Source organism: Staurois parvus, unplaced genomic scaffold, assembly GCF_062004578.1.
Source record: "Staurois parvus isolate SC_StPar_1 unplaced genomic scaffold, SC_StPar_1.0 ptg000279l, whole genome shotgun sequence".
In the NCBI taxonomy this organism is placed as follows: Eukaryota; Metazoa; Chordata; class Amphibia; order Anura; family Ranidae; genus Staurois; species Staurois parvus.
The window spans coordinates 497,877-521,630 of record NW_028318075.1 but is presented as its reverse complement, the minus strand read 5'-3'; the positions used below and the strand labels follow the sequence as shown (position 1 = coordinate 521,630).

Below are 23,754 nucleotides of genomic sequence, written 5' to 3'. Positions count from 1 at the left end.
GGACTAGAGCTTCAAAATTTTGAGTAGCCAAATCATATGAGGTACAAGATGACTGAATGCTAGCTTTGAGTGAATATACTCTTTTATTGCTGAATTATTATGCAGTAAAATGTTTGCATCAAGAGTCACATAGCAACTTGGCCTTATGTATGAAGTGTTGTCTTAAAGGAAATGATGCTTGTCCATAACAACTAGAGACTCTTACAGAAATACTGGGTGGGGTGACTGGTTCTCTTGGGACACAGTAAACAATGTTCGTTATTGAGTTTGCCAACTTTGGCCCCATGCTTGTAATGGATTAGTAGCATGGTAATGTTTCTGATCAGGCACTAAAGTCTTGATGCGTTTCAACCCTATGAAGGGCCAAAGTCAAAACTAGAAAATAAAAATGGCAGTGTGATCAAAGCCATTGTAGCTATAGATCATACCGCCAAATTCCATTTTTGGAGTTCAAGACTGGTGACTTTCTTCCTTTGAGAGCACCAATCAGTCCATAGCCCACCACGGCAGCAGATCAGGGGGCTAAGTCTAGCCACAGAAAAGGATTTATTATTTTGTAGTGAAATAAGAAAAACATTTGCAAATCTGAAAATGTGATCCCCCCTCCAAAGACTTAATGTCTAAGTTCAGTCCCATTTTATTACACTTTGCAAGACATGCCTTAAAAATGAAAGTGGAACTTTACTCTCTCAATAAACATTGACTAGCAGTAGTAAATAGTTAGGAAAGTATATTTTATTTGTTTGAAATGGTTTCTTAAATTTCTTTCGTTACAACTTAGTTTCCATGGGATGTCATAAATCCCAGGAGTCTTCAGGGGGGAGACAGTGGTTTTCTCAGCTAAGCACACCTTCCTGCCTGCGTGCCTGGGATAAGGGCAGATGGATTATATAAAGCAAATGGTATATGTCTCATCTGCCCTTGCTCAAGATGGCCACAGCCAGAAATGCTAGGGCTTTTGTTTTAAAGTGATTAATCAGCAAAATAAAGCATGGAGACATGGGTGGATGGATGAAGGAATTTGCTTTGATTATTAAATATAATTTAAATAGCGCTTTTGGTTTGTATTGCTCCAATAAAGTATAGTTCCACTTTAAGTTGTCACTGCTGTGATTACACATCTGCAAGGCCTACAATTAGGCCTGATATTTAATAAATCAAAACCACAGTTAATACACACAGTGTAAGGATGTAATGTAAAAACAGAATAAACCTCAAATGAAATAGTTTTATTGTTGCTTTAAACAATGTTAATCTGCTTCTATAATGGGGTAAAGAAACACTCATATTTTTAGTATAGGTGAGAAAATCTCAGCCTTCTGAAAACTGGCGGAGCTCAATTGTTCAGAAGAGCTTCAATCAGCACCTGTAAAGCAAATAGCCGCATTTTACTCAAACACAGAATGCAGCAGAAGGTAGAGCATTTCTGTGTATTGTGCCCAGGAGTGACTGCTCTATAGCAAAACATTGCAAATTCACTTTAGAAGATCATTGCTGGCTAAAACATTTCACTAGCAGGTGAAACAAAGCTGCAGCATCTGGAAAAACCTGTGTGTTTAGTGTATAGCTATGGTGCCTGGTGGTATGGTAAACCCTTAGTCCTCATGCACACTGGACGTTTTTACAGCAGCTGTTTTTGGCTTTTGGCGTTTTTTTGTACAGCCAGTAAACTCTGCAAACCAGCATTTTTGGACTTTTTTTTGGTAAAAAGAAAAAAAAATGTGGCAGAATGCCGCTAAATGCTAATGCAAAAATGCTGAAAACTCATGTTTTTAATGTGAGTTTACACAGCTAACGTTACCAGCGTTATTAAAATGCCCAGTGTGCATGCAGCCTTAAAATCATGGTCACATAGCAGGTTCTAAGTTATGCATAGCCACCAATCAGAATTCAGCTTTTATCAGTCTTCTCTCCTATGTAACCCTTCTTGAACAATGATGTATAAGCTCTAGGCCTAAATATTATGATCCGTTTTGAAGCATCACCATTACAAATCCAAAGGCAACTTTGCTGCAATCACTAGGAAATAACGACCAGCATGCTCAGTTAGATTTCTGGAACATATATAGAGTTTCTACAAACATGCTAACTTAAGCTGGTCATGCTGGTAAACTGCCCAGATAATGGTGTGTGTATGGTCCCAAACTTAGAAGATGCTAAAAGTAAGACGAATGAGATGAAGAAGACTGTAACCAGACATACATGGAAAGATAAACTTTCTTGTTACAACACTTGATCAGAGATGAAATTGTTAGATCAGATTTTTGGTCTTTCATTCATTTAAAACAAGAGGTAAGACTTGCCTAAATATAGAACATTATGATAGTTTCACATACAGTGTTCCCTCGCCACTTCGCGCTTCATGTTTTGCGGCTTCAGTGCTTCGCGGGTCAGCAGCCACATTGTGGAAAGGAGCGTTGTTTCATGTTGATGCGCGAGAGAGAAGGATCCCTGCATGTTAATCAAAGAGATGAGTTGACTCAGAGTACTGTACTGTACTGTACATACCACGGGCTTTCATAAAGGCGCGTGATTGGTTTCCAGTGTGACATCGACCAATAAGAGTACGAGTGGATTTATCCCTGTGAGTTGATTGTCTGCGCATCATTGCAGCCTCACCTAGCCTCTTCTCTTGTTGTATCTCGCCAGTCTTGTCCATGATGTTGACTGTCTCGCATACATTCCTGGGGGCAAATACTACTTCGCGGTTTTTCAGATTTCGCGGAAGGTTCTGGTCCCCATTAACAGCGAAAAACGAGGGATCACTGTATAGGCATTTGCCCTGTGCATCCCCTACAGCCAAGTTGTGGCGATTCTCTAAACTCAGTGCAGCTCAGATATAGTGAAAGCATATCCTAGGGGTCAAAACCGCATCTGTGTTCCAATGAAATGTTATCATACACTGCTTCAAGAGAACCTGTCATGAAAGCCTGTACTGGAACAGATAAAAGCCGTCATCTATTAATATTGCTTGATTCCTGAAAGCAGTGCTAATAACAGGACCATTGTCACTGTTTGATGCTGCAGAACTGTTCTCTAATGTGGAACTAAGATTATAGTGTGGAGTCCAGTTGTGTCAGCCTGCAGTGTTGGACATAAGCCACCATGAGGGGCTCCCCTTCCAAGGCCTGTGTACTCATTAAGGCAGCAAAGTCCCCACTTAATGTATCCAGCTGAGCTAGAATTCCTACATACTGTACTACAGTTCAGCAAGAGATGAGCCTAGGGCTAAGAGTGAGGCAGACTGTTCTTATACCTGCATGTTGTGATGAAGCAGTAATGTCCACTCACTTAAGAAATGTAGGCGAGCTTTTCGGAATCACAAATTTAAATTTGCAAATACTCCCTAATATTTCAAACCAGAAGAAAAGGAGTATCCCAGTGACAGTCCTTAGCAGCAGGGACTCTGGAACATATGCGCTGTTCTATAATACTTCATATATCTAGCACTGTAAAGAAATCAGAATGCGATCATGCAAGCAATAATTGTTAGATCTTCCTCAATGTACATGTGGTCTAAGATTGGTAAAAGTGAAAACCATATAACAGGGGAGGAGCTGTTGAACTGAACGTATCAGTAACTTAGTAAGCCTATCTAAAAGATGGCCATACATAGCAACCGGCTGAACTGAATCGATTTCTCTAGCCACACATTTGAGATAGATGAGGAAATCCTCCATGCTGGGCAATTGTATCCTGACAGTGAATCAGCTGACTGAGCAAAAATATGCCAAGAAGCCCGTTCATGAAAAAGTTAATTGATAGTGTGACTTGTGAAAAAAAAAATGGCCATACATGACCCAGATGAATTTCGATCAATGTATGGCCAGCTTAAAACCCCTTTCAGCATGATTGTGTCCTGTATGAATTAGTATATTCTAGAAAACAGAATAAAAATGGTACCAGCCTTCAAGATGGCCATACATGAACCAGATGAATTTCGATACATGTATGGCCAGCTTAATGCCCCTTTCAGCATGATTGTGTCCTCTATGGATCAGTATATTCTAGAAAACAGAACAAATATGGTACCAGCCTTCAAGGAAGATAAAAGAGTTCCCAGAAAGAGCATATTAATCTCCCTGAGATGTAACAAACTCATGCAAGAGCCAATTTAAGCACATTATTGGACTTTCATGGACGATGAAAAAAATATATCTGACGCAGGTCCATTATAACTAGGGATGATCGAATTGTCACAGATACCTCAATTCAAACATACCAGAAATTTTACAGAAATTATATGTTAACTGCTTCAAGAGTCATAGTGGACCAATTTTCTCATCTTGACATTTAACTCGACACGGTTTTAATTAAATAGTACACCACATTCTTTATAGATTCTACTAATAAAAGGATGTCAGACAAGAAGACTTCTGGCTATAATAAGATGCTGTCTGCATTGCTTTAACATGGTGTTTCTCATCATTGGGAACACTATACTAATAAAAAGAAGTGATTTTCCATGTGGTGTTGTGCATCAGAAGCACAGATTGTTGTCACTAAATGCTATACTGAATTGAATTTCACATAAAAACACCCCGGGATCTTGTTTTCAAACATTCTAGAGGAGGCTACGTGCACCCCAAACAGATATTTTAGCAGAGGGAGACTACATGGGAAGAAGGAGAACAAGGGCTACAGCAGAAAAGCTATCCTCTGGAGACTCAGTGACATATATTAATTCAGGTATAAAAACTAGCACGATCTACCTATAAGTGATATGGTCAGGCTGGGGAGGAGTTATCCTTTAAGATAAAAACAACATGCTACTATATTGTCAGCAAACATTATCCTATACAAAAAGAAAAGCATTTAATGAACTCTGAGCACATTCATTATAGCATTTACGTATAATATTTAAAATCCCTTAATGAAAGCCGAGCTGCCTGAAAAAAATGGTTCTAAGACCCTGTTTAAATTAATCATTTTACCAAAGTGGCCAATAGTTTTACTAATAAGGTTTTGCTGAGGTATGGTTAGACCTTGGTGGAGGAAATCACACAAACGAACCTTTCAACATGAAAATGTCACTTGTCCCCAATGTGGACTAGCAGTCTTGAGCTTAAAAACCTTAACCTGGGAAATTCAAATGTAGCATATAATAATAATGAAAAAAAGCAGCATATTTGTGCCAAAATAATCATTACTTGCTCAGGGAGCCTATGTAAATCTTGGGTTTCCTTTTTTTTTTTTGGCTCCAGTTTCTCCTTACTGGGCCACAAAGCTGCTGATCACTTAAAAAGGACTAATAGAAAGGAGGAACAGGGAACAGTTAAACATGGTCGCTAAAGAAAAAGTCAAAATGTACGTAGATCTTCAGCTGCCTATACTGCTGAATCTACTGGTCATTTTGACATATGGTCTGCAATGAAGGTAACCTCAGGTGATGGATTTTTCATTATATACTGTATGCCTTACTTTTAAATTGCCCAAGTTTGTGTTAGGTTTACATTATAAAAGGCCAAGTAGTTACATGCACTGCAGCAGGCTGGAAGCTGCATATCTAAAGCTGAACTCCAGGAAAACCACTAAATACAGAAATAAAAGGTACATAAACGGAGTGTTTTTACCTGCCAAAGGATTTGTATTTTTCTACATCTAGTTCGGAGATTTACATAGCTTTGTCTAACAGTATAGCCCTGTCTGGCAGGGAAGGAGGCCTCATTTTTCTCTTTTGCAGTTTTCCAATACTTACAGGTCTTCTCCCTCCCCCAGACTAACTATTCAGGTAAAGGAGAAGCAGGAGACTGATGAGCTCATCTATCACTCTACTTTCTCCTATCAGCATGCTCTTCATTAGCACATGATCACTATAGTTGAAGTGAACTGCAAACTGTGCATCTTCTTGCTCTCCCAGCCTGAGCTCTACTTTATGGAGGATTACAATAGTTTGATACTAGGTTAAATTCAGGTAGTTAACTGTTTGCAATTAAAAGTAATTATGTAGTAATGAATATAGGGCTGCACTAATCTGTGTATATTATGTCCGCCTGGAGTTCAATTTTAAAGTCCATGTGTAATTATGGAAATATATAGTCAGATAGACTTTGTGTCAACATACCACATTTGTAAGACATATCTCCTATAGGGAGGTACACAATGTTATTTATTCCTCAGCATTACAAGTCTCTGTAAGGACTCTGGGATGGAGGGGTTTGGTTGTCTTCTTCATCTATGCCAGCAGAGGGCAAGAAGAGTAATTCCACTAATAAAAAGGCAATGTTTAAAGCATTTCCAAATTAAAATCAGTTTATAAAATTAATGCACAGCAGTTGAGGACTTTAAAAAGAAAAAAAAAAAAAAAAAGTGTGAGACTTTAATTGGGTTTTACAGCCTGTAGAAAGCTGATCAACAGAGTTTCCCAGGAGGGAAACAATAGTGGGCAAATAGACGAAATTCACACTTTCCTCATAAAAGCAAAACCCTGCAAAGCAAAGAAAACCTAAATTTGTCCAGTCAGGAACGTATGGACTGCTATTAATGTAATAACAGTACATTACATATACTACCATACATTTAACAGAAAATGTCAGCATGAACTTCAATGTGGAGTACAAGTGATCCTTCAAGAAGATATGAAGATCCAGCTCCGGGTGGGTTTTGAACTGAAGACAGTAGCAGAGAGAAGAGTCCAGGCACCAAGGTCTCTGTAATGGCTTCATGACTTGACCGCTGCAAGTTGCATTAATCGAGTCACCTGAGCTCCTCCTAATGGCCTGCCAGTTGCCAGTGTTCCTCTTCCTGTCTTCTTAGTACTCTGCCCCCTCGGGCTGTTGGGAATGTTTTCTGAGGACAAAGCATTTAAAATCAGATCTATTCAAGAGCTAATGCAACAAAATTATAGATGTCCAAGCCCAAGTACAATCAGCCAATTGTAGGAGCTTTAAGAGGGAAATTTTTGCTAAGAGAAGCATGGAGGGAGCTATTGCTAACTTTTGATTCTGCAATTGTAATCACAATAAAGTTCTATCCTTGAAATCCACTGAGGGACACAGAAGTCCTAAACCTCTAGTTTATATTGTCATCTACAGGGGAACTGGGCAGTGGCAAATAAAATGTGGACCCGCCCATGGTATAACCCCTCCTCCTACTAGCATGCCTCTTTTTTTAGATAAGCAGTAATAATATGAACATAAACAGTGTCAGGAATGGATTCAGCACTGGTGGTGGGACTCTCCTGCCGTGTGGGCTGCAGTACCAGAGCTGACCAGCGGGTGCTCTCAGCACTGGTGGTGGGACTCTCCTGCCGTGTGGGCTGCAGTACCAGAGCTGACCAGCGGGTGCTCTCAGCACTGGTGGTGGGACTCTCCTGCCGTGTGGGCTGCAGTACCAGAGCTGACCAGCGGGTGCTCTTAGCAGCCAGAAGCTCACAATCAGCCAAACCTGGGGCTGATTACAGAAAGGTGTATATAAGGCATGACCAGGCCTGTGCTCTGGGCCTTGGTGTATGTTTTCCCATGAGCCCCTGTATCCTGTTCCTAGTTCCTGTGAGAAGATACCTTGTTGCCGACCCTGCCTGATCCTGATTCCTGTTGACCGTCTCCTGTTCTGACTACTGGCTCATCCCTGACCATCCTTCTGCCTGATCCTCTGTACTGCGCTGTCCGTGAGTTACTGAACCCGGCTTGTGACCTTGACCATTCTCTGCCTGCTCCTTTGATACCTTGCTGCCCGCACGTTGCTGACTTGGCCCGTCTGACCACGCTCACTACTCTGCCATCCATCCATCCTGCACGGATCCAGCTGTACCTGCACATACCTCTGGCGGATCCCTCTATCACTAGCAGGTGTACTCAGGGGCCGCGACCTGGTTCCTGTCTGCTCCAAGTCCATCCCCACCATCAGGGGCCCTGGTGAATAGCAGACTGGGACTTAGACTCCGCGCCCTGGGGAATCCTGCCCTGAGGACCGCTAGAGGTACCACCAGGCAGTCGTTACAGAACCCTACGGCCGGCCTGACCATTCCACCTCTCCAGCCCTGACTACGCCTGTGTTCCTGCACCTCCTAAGATTAGTGGAAGGTTAGTTTGCTCACTGTGCGTTTATATATATATCTGGGTGGCTAATAATAACCTGTATTATACTTACTATACCTGAAACCTGCGTTTCCCTGTGTCAGTCCACACCTTTCTGGTCACTCCTAGATTCCTGACAAACAGAGTGGTGGGATATGTTTTCTTTAATTAACTTTTTTTTTTGATAAAGTGAAACAAGTTATCTTTAATGAAGAATATGCTAGTTTAAGCGAGCTGCTGGTTACTGTACAAATCACAATCTCAATAATGCAGGATGTCAAACACCTTTACTACAGCAACTGTGAAAGTTCAAATTCAGTCAGAGAAAAACTTACCTGAAATAGTAGGTGGACACTGAAGCTTTTTTGCTGTGCTGAGCTGTAACTTGCCAATTCTGCTTTGGCTGGCTGTACCACTTCCCACACGTGATGAGGATAAACTGAAGCAGTAGAAGAAAACAGATCAAATATGGAGGTACAGCTCCATTTAACTTCCCACAAGAACAATAATGTCAACATAGAAAATACAGGGAACTTTAAAATGACAATCAAAAGGTTATAAAACCTGGATTTTTTTGCTACTCACCATAAAATCCCTTTCTCTGAGTTTGACAGACACAGCGCCTTCCATTCTCGACCAGAATTACAGTTCCAAGAAAAAGTATTTGAACCCCTTGGGATTACGTGGCGTTTTGCATGAATTGGGCATAAAATGTGCTCTGAACGTCATCCAAGTCACAACAATAGAAGAACACAGTCTGCTGAACATAATACTACACAAACATTAGATGTTGCCATGGTTTAATTGCACATAACATGTAAACATTCACAGTGCAGGGAGGAAAAAGTATGTGAACCTTTGGACTTAACTGGTTGACCCTCCTTTGGCAGCAATAACCTCAACCAAATGTTTCCTGTAGTTGCAGATCAGACCTGCACAACGATCTGGAGTCATTTTGGACCACTCCTCTTCACAAAACTGTTTCAGTGTAGCTATATTCTTGGGATGTCTGGTGTGAATCGCTCTCTTAAGGTCATGTCACAGCATTTCAATCGGGTTGAGGTCAGGACTCTGACTGGGCCACTCCAGAAGGCGTATTCTGTGCTGTTGCAGCCATCGTTTTGTTGAATTACTTGTATGCTTTGGGTCATTGTCCTGTTGCATCACCCATCCTCTGCGGAGCTTCAGTTGGCGGACAGATGGTCATATGTTTTCCTGCAAAATGTCTTGATAAACTCTGGAATTCATTTTCCCATCAATGACAACAATCCTTCCAGGCCCTGAGGCAGCAAAGAAGCCCCAAACCATGATGCTCCCTCCGCCATGTCTTACAGTGGGGATGAAGTTTTGATGTTGGTGTGCTGTGCCTTTTTTTCTCCACACATAGTGTTGTGTGTTCTTCCCAAACAACTCAATCTTGGTTTCATCTGTCCACAGTATATTTTGCCAGTAGTGCTGTGGAACATCCAGGTGCTCTTTTGCAAACTTCAAACGTGCTGCAATATTCTTTTTGGACAGCAATGGCTTCCTCCGTGGTGTCCTCCCATGTACTCCATTCTTGTTTAATGTTTTCCTTATTGTAGATGTGTCAACAAAAATGTTAGCATGTGCCAGAGATTTCTGTAGGTCTTTAGCTGACACTCTGGGATTCTTCTTTACCTCATGCAGCATTCTACGCTGTGCTCTTGCAGTCATTTTTACAGGACGACCACGCCTAGGAAGAGTAGCAACAGTGCTAAACTTTCTCCATTTGTAGACAGTCTGTCTTACCGTGGACACATGAACATCAAGGCTTTTGGAGATACTTTTGTAACCCTTTCCAGCTTCATGCAAGTCAACAATTCTTGATCGTAGGTCTTCTGAGAGCTCTTTTCTGCGAGGCATGGTTCACATCAGACAGTGCTTCTTGAAACCAGTAAACCCAAAACAGGTGTGTGTTTAAGGGCAGGACAGCTGTCAGCAACACATCCAATATCATCACACTGATTGGAGTCAAGGTTGGCTCACACCTGGCTCCAATTAGCTCTGGGAGAAGTCATTAAGCTAGGGCCTCACATACTTTTTCCTCCCTGCACTGTGAATGTTTACATGTTATTTGCAATTAAACCATGGCAACAACTAATGTTTTTGTAGTTTTATGTTCAGCAGACTGTGTTCTTCTATTGTTGTGACTTGGATGACGTTCAGAGCACATTTTATGCCCAATTCATGCAAAACTCCACGTAATCCCAAGGGGTTCACATACTTTTTCTTGCAACTGTATATTTCCACCTACAGGAGGACACTAGGCAGAAAAAAAAAAAACAAAAAAACACAAACTTGGCACTGCTTATGGGCAATCCTGGCTGATATAAACCCCCTCTCTGCATAGGCAATCCAGTTAGTGGCAGCAAATGAAAAAAAAATTCATAGAGGGGTAGGTGCTGTGTCAGTCAATGAACTCAGAGAAAGGGATTTTATGGTGAGTAACAAAAAAATCCTGTTTTCTCTTTCATTCAATGCCAAGACATCCACCCTGTAAAATATTGTAAAGGTGTGCAGCGATGACAAGGTAGTTGCCTTGCAGATTTAAGACACAGATGCCTGATGACGGAAGAGGCCCTAAGCGCCAGGGTAGAATCTACCATTACGGGAAAGGGGGAATGGTAGCAGAAGACGCTGCCACGCCTCTCCTTGGCTCATCTGTGATCACAAAAGGAAATCCAACCTCCGGAAGGACTAACAAATACACACGAATTGCTTGAACCACATCCAAGGCACGCAGTGTGAACTCCTTAGGATGCAACAGGTGAGGACATAAGGACGGTAAGACCACCTTTGGGAGAAAGGAAGGGCATGGATGGAGAACCACCTTATCTTTGTGCAACACCAAATAAGGAGACCTACAAGACAAGGCTGCCAACTCAGACACTCTGCGGGCAGAAATGATAGCCACTAAAAAGGCCACCACCTTTTGGGACAGAGTTAGCAAGGGAATCTCCCTGATATTCTCAAAGGGAGGCTTTTGGAGAACTGCGAGAACCAGATTCTGATACCATGGTGGCAACAGGGAGCGCACAGGATCAAAGAGTGCGAGGCTAGAGGACGGTGAAAGAAACCTTGAGGGTACTTGTCGCCAGCTTCTTCTCAACACCCTGTTGCAGAAAAGACAAAATTCTAGTCATCGGAAAGGAATGAGGATGAGCTTCACACCAAGAAATATATGCCTTCCAGGTGCGATGGTATATCTTCCTAGAAGTAGACTTCTGTGCCTTCAGCATGGTAGGAATCACCAACTGACAGACCCCTGTCTCTCAGAACCTGGCTTTCAATAGCCAAGCCATTAAAGCCAGTGGCTGTAAAGCAGGGCGAAAGATTGGACCTTGAGACAGAAGATCTACTCTGAGCGGCAGATGCCAAGGAACGTCCGCAACCAGCTACACCACATTGGCATACCAAAGGAGCTGAGGCCAATCTGGAGCCACCAAGATGACCAGAATGCCTTCAGCATCTATTGTTCACAGCAGCCGGGGTAGAAGCTTGAGAGGAGGAAACTCAGAGGAGCCAATAATGGCTTCATGATGCCACCAGGGCATCCACTGCATCCGCAAGAGGATTCCTCATCCTGGCCATGAATCTCGGCACCTTCCTGTTGAACCGAGACGCCAGGAGATCCAACGTCTGGAGTGCCCCACTGAAGGCAAATCTGATGAAACATATCTGGATACAGGGACCACTGTCCTTGGTCCAACATTTGATGGCTAAGGTAGTTTGCCTACCAATTTTCAACACCAGGGATGTGCATGGCAGAGAGCTGGTACATGGCCCTCTACCCACTTGAGAATGTGGGAGGCCTCCAGTGATGCCGCCACACTCCGTGTCCCCCCTGGTGGTTGACATAGGCCACTATCGTGGCATTGTCCGACTGGATCCGGACCGGGTGCCCCCAAAAACGTACTGTCCACTGCTCCAGGCAGAGTCTGATCGCCCAAAGCTCCAAGACATTGATTGGTAATCAGGACTCCTCCAGCGCCCATCGACCCTGGGCCAAGCTTGCCCCCTGCACTCCTCCTCAGCTGAACAGGCAGGCATCTGTCGTGACCACCATCCAATGCAAGGGAATAAATTATATCCCCTCCTAAAGGACAGGATACCGAAGCAACCAAAGCAGAGAAGTTCTGGTCTTTTGACCCAGACAAACCTGGGTGTCCAAGGAGTTGAGGGACTTGTCCCATTTGGACATGATTTCCCTCTGAAGTGTCCTTGTATGGAACTGAGCATACGGAACCACCTCAAAGGCAGAGACCATCAGTCCCAGGACTTGCATGCAACAGCGAAGGAAAGGCCACCTGTGGGACAGCAACAAGCAAATCGCCGACTGAAGCTTCGATAGCTTGTCCAGCGGAATGAACACCTTGACCAACGCCATGATGAGAGTCAGACCCAGATACTCTAGCTTCCTGGTTGGGGTCAGAGTGGATTTCTGGATATTCAGGATCCACCCGAACTCTTGCAAGGTGCTGATCGTGACCGCCACATTGTCCCTCAAGGCCGAGTGAGACTCCGCCCTCAGTAGAAGGTCGTCCAGATAACCAATCACAGCAATCTCCCATTGTCTGAGCAGGGCCAGGACCAGAGCCAGCACCTTGGTGAAAACCCGAGGAGCAGAGGCGAGACCACAGGGCAGCGCCACAAACTCTTGTGTGAAAAAATAAAATAAAAAAAAGGACTGTGCTTGTGATGCAGTTCTTTCCCCCGTCGGGACTGCGGAAGAAAAAGTACTCTTTCTCCAGTAAGATTTTTTACGATCTCATCCAGGGTATCCCCGAAGAGGCAATCACCCTGGAAGGGCAAATCCGTGAGAGCCTTTTTTGATGTCTGGTCTGCAGACCAGCATCTGAGCCACAGTACACGCCGGAGCACCACAGCTGAAACGGAAAGGTTGGAAAGCAAAGGGGCCACTGCCAGGGATGCGCCACACACAACGTTAAGGCCCTGGACCAGCTGGTCCGCCAATTCCACATAAGCTGGGGGAACTTGCTCCTCCTCCAGGCCGTAGCAAAGGAGTTTGGCCCATTCAGTGAGGATCTGGGATACCGGGGCAGTGCCAAAACCTGTTGAAGAGCCGAGGCAGTAATAGTGAACATCATGCAGGCAACCAACTCCACCTTCCTTTCTGTCGGATCCTTAAAGGATGGAGACTCCTTCACTGGTATCATGGTTGCTTTATTCAACCTAGAAATAGGAGGGTCCATGACAGTCGGCACAGTCCACTTCTTCAGAACAGATTCATCAAGGGATAAGGCACGGCAAACCATTTAGGGACCACAAAGGGCCTCTTAGGACATTCCCAATCCTTGTAAACAAACGCTGTGGCTTGTGCCAAAAGGGGACAGACACCTCCGCGACTGCCCCAGAAGCATCCTCCATCTTTAAGGTTTCTTGCACAAAGATAATAAGTGCGTCTACTAGCGCCTTTTCATGCGCAACGGCAGCAGCAGAGGATTCATCCTCACTGTCGGAAGGGTTGGGGATCTCATCAGCAGGCTGTGCGGGCACACCCATGTCCGCAGCGGTAGAACCGGACTCAGAATCCGATGAGGCGGATGAAGCAAAAGAGGGCAGGTATAGCTTCTTGCTCACCTTACGCCCTAACACCACCTTTACCCAGGAAACAAAAGACTCCAGTATGGCCATCAGTGTGTCAATGGGAACAGAGGTCCCTGAGGGGCCCGCAGCCTCAAGGTGGGGGATCAGGTAGGGGAAACATGGTCCTGAGGATCCATCTCTGGATGAGGACCCACAGGGAAGGCACTGCTAGGGAGAGCCCCTAGCCACAAGGAACCCCAAACCAAGTAATATAAGGCCACCAGGACTCACCACCACCAAAGCATGTGCAGAGCTGCCAGCAGTCCCCTCACAAAGGAAGCAGGTCGAGCAGCCATGTGGAACACAAATCCAGCACAACAGGATGCCGAGGAACAGCTGCCTATATGATCCACATGAGCAGAGGTAGCAAAGAATCTGCTGCGGGACTACAAGAAAAGGGCTGCCGAAACTCTGCCCACTGAAGCCCAGGCTCCTACTGGGCAATGCAGACACCAAAAACTTGGCTGCCGGACTGTATGACTAAACTGCTAGAGGAGGAAAGTCAGACCCCTAGAAAATGGCTGCCATAAGCCCTGCCCCCAGAGCACAGCCACAGCAAGGCCCAATACATTAGAACAGGCTGCTGCAGGGCTACAAGAAAATGGCCGCCACTCGGGGCGCAAAGTCTTTGGGAAGATGGCGTCTGGGAAAAGGACACAATAAGCCCACCAAACCAGCCACAGGACCATGCAGCAGCATCACATGGCACCCACCACCCCACAGCAAGCCAAGCAACCAACACAACTTGTCAGAGCTGGAGGACAGCCTGGTACACAACACCAAGGTAACTGCTAGCACCCAGAAGATGGCCCAGACCAAGACAGGGCGGAGAAGGGGGGGCACAGGAGCAAATCTTGCAATACAAGGGGTCTTGTAGGGAGGAGGAGACCCTGCAGGTCTGACTATCCCAGGGAGCACCCCTCGCCCTACACAGAAGGAAGGGGGGAAAAATGTTACCTACCAATCCAGGGAGGCTGCAGGGTCCAGGGTGGGGCATGTCACGGCCCACCCACCGCTTAGCTAGGGCCTGCATGTGCTCGCTGGTCAGGCTGGGGTGACCACTGGAAAGAAGAAAAAAAAAAAAAAACCCAATCTTACCGAACCACAGGTCCCAGCAGGGAGCAAGGTCACTACTCCTGAACACTAGGCAGAAAAAAACTGGATTACCTATGCAGAGAGGGGGTTTATATCAGCCAGGACTGCCCATAGGCAGTCTTATTTCTGCCTAGTGTCCTACTCCTGTAGATGGAGATATAATCGAAAGGTCAAATAATGAAAGATGCTGTATCCGTCAATGAACGAAAGAGAAAAAAGTGTTTCTGGTCTTAAAGAAGGCATTTCATGTATATCTGAATACAGTCAACACATTACACAGTGCTATACAGAACACAAGTAGCCATTTACATTGGTTCTGGTCAGAAGAGCTTCCAACATAATATTCTTATTGCAGGAATACGCACACACACACGCGCGCGCGCACATGCATACGCACACACAAGCCCATTCGGTCAATTAACCTTCAGATATATTTTAGATTGTGGGACAAAATCCAGACAATAATAAAGGGAAAACAAACCAAAAGATGATCGGAAATGAGAAAAAAAAATTTACTCTTGTAATGGGGCACTGTCACACTGCAAAGGTTAAATGCTTCTTAAGTACTAACCTTTTTCCTGACTTGCCTTATGGGCTGTGTCTCAGCTATTACCCCTGCATTGTATGCAAGAAGGTGAGCCTGCGTCCATGGAGCTTTGGAGAGGGTGCTGTGAGTAACTCGTTCCATAGATTGAGGGACCCCATAGGAACCAAGAATAATGTACTTCAGACACCTTGTCTTTGCACCCCTAAACAATCATTTAGCCCTTGCTATGCAGGAAGAAGGCAAGGAGGGCGGGCGGGGGGTCATTGCAAGGGTAGATTTTGTCTCATTCCTGAGTTCAACTTTCATGCATACTGTCATCCAGATAGGAAAGGGTCCCAGGATGCCAGCACTGCAAGGACTAAGTGAAAGCCATTTAACCAATAAGCTACATTTCACATTGCAAAACCAATCACAGAAGCGTATGACACATGAGAAGGTGGAAGATGTATGCTGCATACATGCGCTTTCAAAAAAATGCTGTTTATACTCTTAAAGTGACCCTCTCTTTATAGTAAAAACATTCAAATAAAGCCATACCTGTAAAACAAGACTGTAGATATTTATCTTTCCTGCTGCCAAACCCAAGAGACCTAGAGGTGTCTGCTACCTTTCAGATATCAGCAGATTTCTCAGAACCAGAGTGGGTTTCAGTGAAGCAGGAAAGTAAGGATGTATACGGTACTTTTATTAGCTATAGCTTTGTTTAAAGATTTTACCTAAAGCGACTGTAGAGTCTTAACTAGTTATACTACCCCAGGGAATCCCAACACAGCCAATATTATAAAGTTACATATTAAAGTGTAATTGTACACTATTAAAATACTGAATAGAGTCCCAAGTCAGTTCCTGAAAGCTCAGGCTACATCCTTACCTTATAGAGCGCCTTCTTCGCTGAGAGTAGGCTTTTGTAGATGTGCTAGCTGAAACAGCATTTGGAACCCTCTCAGAAAGGCCATTTGTGGTGAATACAGGAACCACGGAACTGGAGAAAAAAATGCAAAACTTCTATCAGTTTCTTGTAAAATGTTCCAGACATGGTAAAACCCAACTTTAACATGTGTGAATAGCCTAGTGAGCCTTCAGAGTCAGGGCAAGCACTAAGGTCCTGGTACAGCACTCCAAAGTTAAGCTGTTTAAAGGACACTAACAAAAACTCAGGAATTCGGATTGTAAGGGGGTTATCCTGGGCTGGCATGCATTTTGCTTGCCAGTGCCAAAGCCTCCTGTAATATGAAATATAACCTGACAGTTACTGATGTCCTGTGTCCTTTAATGGATGACCAAAAAAACCTGTAGAACTAGTTCTGATCTTTGGACTACCGGATGATTAGCCTTTATGTTGTAGGGAGTATGGGAGTAGTTAAGTAGCCTAGCTAAAGACCTTGGAAGGGCTGACACCATAAAAAAGTGGAATTCTGGAAGATCAAGAAGTGTTTGCGATGGAGAGAACAATGGGAGAAGAGCTATACGAGAGTTCACTTGAACATCTGAAACACTGAAAGTTCTGCATATGTGCCATTTCATTATTCCAACACATCAGATTACACTTAAAGTAAACCTGTGAGCCACTTTAAATTCTAAAAGTAAAAGTTCTGCCCAAGGGCGCTTACCACATGTTGCATATCGCTTTGCTGATCTGAAAACACTTTTCAATGCACCCTTCAGATCTTGGCTTATTAACTGGGAATTGAGCTCTGGGCCAAGTCCTGCCATCAACCTGATAACCGTGTCTATATCTGTGTGATGCAACGTGCTACCAATTTTTTTTGGCCCTTAGGCAGGAAAAATTACTCCTGCTCAAATCTTTTTTTTTTCCCACAACACACATTGCATGATGTGGTGCACTCTGTGGATTCAATGGCATTCAGGATGAACGTCACTATAATGCACAGTATAATGCACAGTACAACAGAACAATGATTGGTGTGCTATCACTAAGTAACGGAGTGAACAAGCCCTAAAGGGATCCCATCACTGAACAGTACCCTGTCACCAATAGGATGTAATAATCTAAATCTGCACTCTTGAATTGTGAATAATGACATCCTTCCTGTCAAGGATTGTGCCAGGTACACCTGTTCTCAAGTTATGGAAATTAAAATATTTACCAATACGTAAGCTATAACAGAGTTTTTAAACAAGCTGTAAGTCACCTCTCTAGCTTCTTGCACTGAAAAATAATTAACTCTCAAAAGATCTTCAAATATTATAGAGGCTCTAAAGTGGTTTACAGTTGATTTCTAACAGCTTAGAAACATATTCTGTATATTTGATGTGAAGACTAATTTTGCCATAATGCACATAGCTTCAGAGGTGAGGACTTGTGTTAAAGCACTTTTACTACTGGGTCGGAATATGTAAATACTGGGCACAGGCTTATATTAGCATTTTTTTCTATTTGCTTGTATTCAGTTACTTTCAGAACAGAAGTGTCATGCTAAGTGTCAGCTTTAAAGCTGTTCTATCATCTGCCTGAGCCAGTGTTGATATGAGACACTCAACACATTTCCATATTGGTGCTGTCAGAATTACAAGAAAAACGTTAAATAAAAAAAAAAAAGGGTTTGACAATTTACAGTGTTAACCTCCTGCAGTATATCTTACAGAGTGTCAATCATCAGCGCCAAGCTCATATGGGAGAAACATGCACAGAAAATACCACCCACTATTCTAGGACCCATGGCACTTAGTCACAGGATACATGCGGAACAACCACTCCTTCAGCTGAGATCCTGTAATAGAGCGACGAGGCTTTACACCACTGAAAGGCATCTGAGCAGCATTTTCTCCAGGAAATTGAGGAGTATTTTTGCCGATTACGATTCAGTTAGCCAACAACAAAACACTGTTTATGCAGCCTATGTTATAATTAATTGGAGTACAGGTCTGCTTTCAATAACCCCAATAAAAGCATTGTCAACTGAACTACAGCCAATCAGAAAATATAAAAACATGGAAGAGTGATGCAAAAAAAAAAAAAACACAACCACGTGCCCATTGAGAGTGTCCCATTACAAAAAAAAAAAATGAGACAGAGAACCAAGCATGCTTTGCAAACTTAGGCAATAATATTTCATTAGCCATAACCTAAAACAAAGTCCCTGCTACAATACTTCCTGGTATACAAGCTCTGTTGGGTTACCAACCTTTTTATGAAAGTGCAGTCAATCTGTGGTACACCCACGTTTTCCCAGCCAGGATAATCAGAGGCTCCAAAAGCGACAGTTTTATCCATTTCTGCCATCAGCCAGCCCTCCTCTGAAAGATCAAATGTGGTATTCATGTCCCTGACAGCTGGAGCCAGGAGAAAGGCATTGTTCTGGAGAGCAGAGGTCCCCAGTGGCAGTCTGACTTTTGTCACAGTCTGAGATATTGGGTTTGATGTGGCCTTTGTGACCTTCTTGGGCGTGCAAAGAGAAAATTGTTTTGGTGGATGAGAAAAAGTAGATTCTCTGGTTTTGTGAGAAAAGAGGTTTACAGCAGAACGTAGGTTTGGTCGGCTAGGAATGGATGATTTTCTGGGCCTCTTGACATGGACCTCTGGGGTGCTAGGAATAGCTTCATTTGGTTTACATGGAGTGTTTGCTTGCCTTCTTCTCTTTGCTGGTACAACTGGACTACGAAGGGTGGGACTGATGTCTGGCAGAAGCTCCCTCCTGCAGCGTTTCATTGGCTTTCTTTTTTTGGTAGTTGGGGCTTGAGCTAAAGGCTCCTCCTCCTGCAAATCTGTAATAGCTAAAATAAAAAGAGAACGTAAAAAAAAAAAAAATGTATTTTTGTTCATTTGAAGCTAGTGTACATTTGTTACCTATTTGAAAGATGCAGTGAAAAGTACTTGTTCAATATTAACATGGTGGAAAAGAACTGTTAACATTAAACAAAGAAGTATTGTTGTTTTGTCCCGTCCCCCCTTTATAACTTACAAGGTTTGCATTCATATAACAAAGTAACAAAAACATGTTCATACACAGGTGCATACACTTATATGAATGCTTGATCTCTTTAGTCTGAGTTATTATTATTATTATTATAATACAGTATTTATAAAGCGCCAATAGTTCGCTCAGCGCTGTACATTACAGAGGGGAACAGAACATGTGACAGAACAATACCAATACAATGCAAAACATGAGAGGATCGAGGGCCCTGCTCTTTGGAGCTTACAATCTAGGAGGGAGGGGATGGTGGCACAGGAGGAGATAGCTGTGGGGGATGGAGTGGTAGGAAGAGTGGAGGAGGTCGGCAAGTTGGCAGGGGGCGGGGTAGGCTTCCCTGAAGAGATGGGTTTTCAGAGTGAAGTTGCCCAAGATTGAGTCCTGTGGGCGTTTTGCCACAGTGCGAATCCCATTGGCAGGAATCTACAGATCCTGTTGCTGGGTTTGGCAACTGTGAGCAGCTAGCTGTGACCACCAATCCCGTACACTTTAATGACAGGCTGTCGGTGGCCGCAGCTATTTGTGGATGTTCACACAGTCAGTGATTACCTGCAGTGTGTTCAGTCATAATCATCGGCTTTTGTAAACAGCCACGAATAGCTGCAGCCAGAGCTAGCAGCTGTCAAACTAAGCAGCAGAAATGAGTGGATTCCAGTTTCTGGGATTTGCGCTATGGCAAAAATGCCTGTGCGAATGTAAAGGGCAATACAACCACTGGGAATAAATCAGATATAAATAGCCATAACTACATTACAATGTACAGAATTTGTGATGGTCAGGTTTGACACAAGTTTAAGTACTAGACCTCTTTGCACAGAAAGGATCAATGGCCCTGACACTCATAAAAACGATACTATGCATGTTATGGCATTGTTATGAATGCCCGGGGAACTGCTGCTGTTAATCTCCTCCGCATCTATCATCTCTCCAATTCACCGTCTGCTTTCCCAAACACTCAATTCAGTCATTTTACGCAACAATTTCTCAGCAGCGCATTCTCTGTCTTAAACCACCACAGCAACATTAATCTCACACTTTACAATACATTATTACAAAACTGAGCAGCAAGGATAGCTCCCATTACAATAGCAATTCCATGACAGACACTGAAAGATTACCAGAGGTTCGGCACTCACAGTTCAGGAACTTGATGTGCATGTAGATCACATTATCAAACTTCCCTTATTTGCTCCCTTTTGATCTGTTAAACATACCATTGGAAGCAGTCTTATATCGGTTTTAAAAAAAAACAAAAAAACCTGTTGATCTTGTCAGCATTTCAGAGCTGTCCTGTGTACACTTCCTATGCTATGTCAAAAGTTTATTTAGACTTTTTAGCTCTCATCTTGGACTACAGAATGATTAGCCTTTATGAGCGTGGAAATGGTATTAGCAAAGGGAACTGGGGTGGGCTGACACCATGCAGTCCACAAAGCAGCTGTGTGCTTCTAGCCCACTACAGGACTTAAGAGCTTAGTGCAGGGGTGGGCAAAATTTTTGACTTGAGGGCCGCAATGGGTTCATATATTGGACCCGGGGGCCGGACCAAGAGTAGATGTAGTAGTAATTCATGCCCCATATAGTAATTCATGCCCCATATAGTAATTCATCCCCCATATAGTAATTCATCCCCCATAGTAATTCATCCCCCATATAGTAATTCATCCCCCATATAGTAATTCACCCCCCCTATAGTAATTCATCCCCCATAGTAATTCATCCCCCATAGTAATTCATCCCCCATAGTAATTCATCCCCCTGTGTCAATTCACTTACCTTTGCTCCGCGCGTTCCTCTCGCAGTGTTCCCGCGCCGTTCCGGTCTTCAGGGCGGAATGTGAGAGGAGCCCAGTTCCCCTCCCGTTCGTCACGCTGCCCCGCCTACACACATCCTGACAGGCACATCCGCGGGCCGGATTAAAAGGTCCGCCGGGCCGTATACGGCCCGCGGGCTGTAGTTTGCCCATTGCTGGCTTAGTGCATTTGTAGCAGATCAACAGGTATTTTTGTATTTTCAGTAACATTAAAGGGAAGCAACATTCTGAAATGTGCATATATTGCAGAGATGTACTGAATTAAGTTTAATTTTTCCTCGATGCACACTCTAAAAGGATTCCTAAAGACACATACTATATATGCACTATTTCAAACTCAAAAAAGCATACACATATTCAGTTACCACCTGGCACAGCATACATACAGTATTCCCATTCATACAGCAGCCATATACACAGTTCTATTATAACCTCTGCTACCTCCAACAGCAGCTATAATCCTTGCTTCTAGTGTGTAATGTTGGTGGAATCAAGATCTTTTCCCAAAGCTAACACACAAGGATAAGAATCATTTTTCAATCCTGTGACTGACGATTTTAAAGTGGTTCTAAAAAGGCAAAATTTTTTTTTACCTCAATTCATAACTGGCTCAGAGACAGCAGCAGAAGCCATTGGTTCCTGCTGCTGTGAATCACAGCATACAGAGCCATACAAAGCAGTGTGCAGGAGCTGACGGGAGAGATATGTATTGTTTACATACAGGTCTCTTCCCCGTTGGAGATACTCAGTGATCATGGGGTGCCAGCGAGTAATCACCGATCGGGACCCGGTGATTGACAGCAGAGGCCTGGAATGGTGGCGCTGGTAGGACGTGCATGACGTATATATACACACGTGATTTTGCGCAGCCATGCCACCCTATAGCAGTATTTCTGCTATAGGGTGGCAAGGCACTGGTTAAATGCTACACCACCAATGATGCCAATGTTACTCAAGATCTTGGCCTAGCAATGGCTATATGCAGGACTTTCTGGTTGCCAGGGGACTGGTGGTGGTTGCTGTGGTGTTAATATTGTACTTTCTAAATTTTTTGTGGTAGGCAACACTCTTGAAAAGATTCTGTGATAGGCAAATGTGATTGAAATTCTTGGCCCTCAGAATCCCTCCTTATTACATAAGGAGATGTATGTATTATTCAATCAAATCGAACATTTGACAGCACTGCAATCCAAAATCAAAGTGAACTTGTTTTTACCTGTTCTGACTTCGGTGCTGTACATTCTTCAGTTTTTCATTTTATATTTAAATCAAGCTCCCTTCATGTTTTTTGACTGGCGTTTTCAAAATGTATGGTTTCATGACTGTACCAAAACTGAACCTCTATGTGTACACATATAGCTGCACCAACATGATTGCATCTGCTAGTCAGATCAGGAAGTATCATGAAAAGGGAATATTTTATTTTCCCAAGAACCACCAAGTAACAGCTTGAACACAAAGCAGGCATTTGGAACAGACTTACCTTCCATTGATGGCAGTTGAGTCCCTTCTCCTTTCGAGCTCTTACTGGTGTTGGCTTCACTAACTTCAGTCTTCTCTCCCTTATCAGAGCCTGACCCGTCCTGACTCATATCAGGTGTGCTGTGGCTTCCCATTGCCAGCAGCTCCACAGCTTGTACTTCAGCATCCATCTCTGGGGTGTGAAGATTGGCTTGTTTTAGAATTGCATATTGCTTCTGCACGATGTGGAGGAGAGAACTAACCAGCCTAAAAAGAAAAAATATATCTTAAGAAAGAACTCTATTCAAAAGTATAAAGGATATTTATTGCACTGCAATAGGTAAAATATCTTTAAATGCAACCAGTACATAACATCAGTGTCCCCATGCTACACAGATTTTCGTTCATTGAGACTATTTTCAAAACCTCATGTTGTATCCTGGCCCATTCCTAAGCTTTTCTGCCTAAATGTCTTCCCCAGCAGAGATAATTTATTCATAATTTGCTTCAAATAAGACAAATCTTTCTAAATCATACAATTTCTTTAGAATAAAAGCACACCAACTTTCTTGGTCCCCTAAGAACGGTCCATTTCATAAATCTCTGCAATCATGGTTTAGGAATTGGACATTTTACAGTCAATATGGTACTTCTGTTTAGAACCGATTCACCTGCAAAGTACAAGACAATTCTATCCTGTTCAACCCTGTTGGCACCAATGAAGAAACATATTTATTTTTGCTGAAATGTGAAACTGTCATATTTATTGGTGTGTATAATCACAGTTTCTGTTTTTGTATGTGTGTGGGTTAAATGTCTTCACCTCCATCTTATTTTAACAGCTAGTGACTTGAGTTCAGATTTGAAGGTACTCTTCAACTGAAAAAAAATAAAGCGGACTTTCACTTAAAATTACCACTAATCTGCTTCCCCACCCCGCCCCTGCTTTTCTAACATATTTCATTTTTGGTTTTTTTTTTATAGTACAGATCACGTCGCAGGAGGATGCGGGAATAATCTGACTGCGTAATGCATTCTTATGCATGCACAGTGGATAGCCGGCTGTGAAACAGCAGGAAGTCACAGCCGGATCCCACAGCCAAGATGGCAGTGGTGAAGAGAGACTCCAGGGCTGGTGAATGTTTCTGAAAAGTCAGCAGCTACAGTATTTGTAGCTTTTGAAATTTAATTTTTTAATAAAGAGACTGGAATTCCCCCCTGAGCTTTGAAATGCATGCAGGAGACAGTTGCCCTTTT

The 23,754-nt window shown here is 43.3% G+C and overlaps 1 protein-coding gene across 1 annotated transcript in view; it reads right to left on the bottom strand.

Annotated features, from left to right (window-relative positions):
* Positions 1-4,286: 4,286 nt before the first annotated feature.
* KIF18B (kinesin family member 18B) overlaps positions 4,287-23,754 on the bottom strand; it is a 93,501-nt gene continuing 74,033 nt past the window's right edge. Inside the window, exons 12-16 of the mRNA XM_089681797.1 lie at positions 22,520-22,764; positions 18,435-19,023; positions 16,160-16,270; positions 8,354-8,457; positions 4,287-6,789 (exon numbers count right to left, since the gene is read on the bottom strand). Of these exons, the coding sequence (XP_089537923.1) occupies positions 6,662-6,789; positions 8,354-8,457; positions 16,160-16,270; positions 18,435-19,023; positions 22,520-22,764 (1,177 nt within the window). The 3' untranslated portion in view covers positions 4,287-6,661. The remainder of the gene's footprint in view (positions 6,790-8,353; positions 8,458-16,159; positions 16,271-18,434; positions 19,024-22,519; positions 22,765-23,754) is intronic.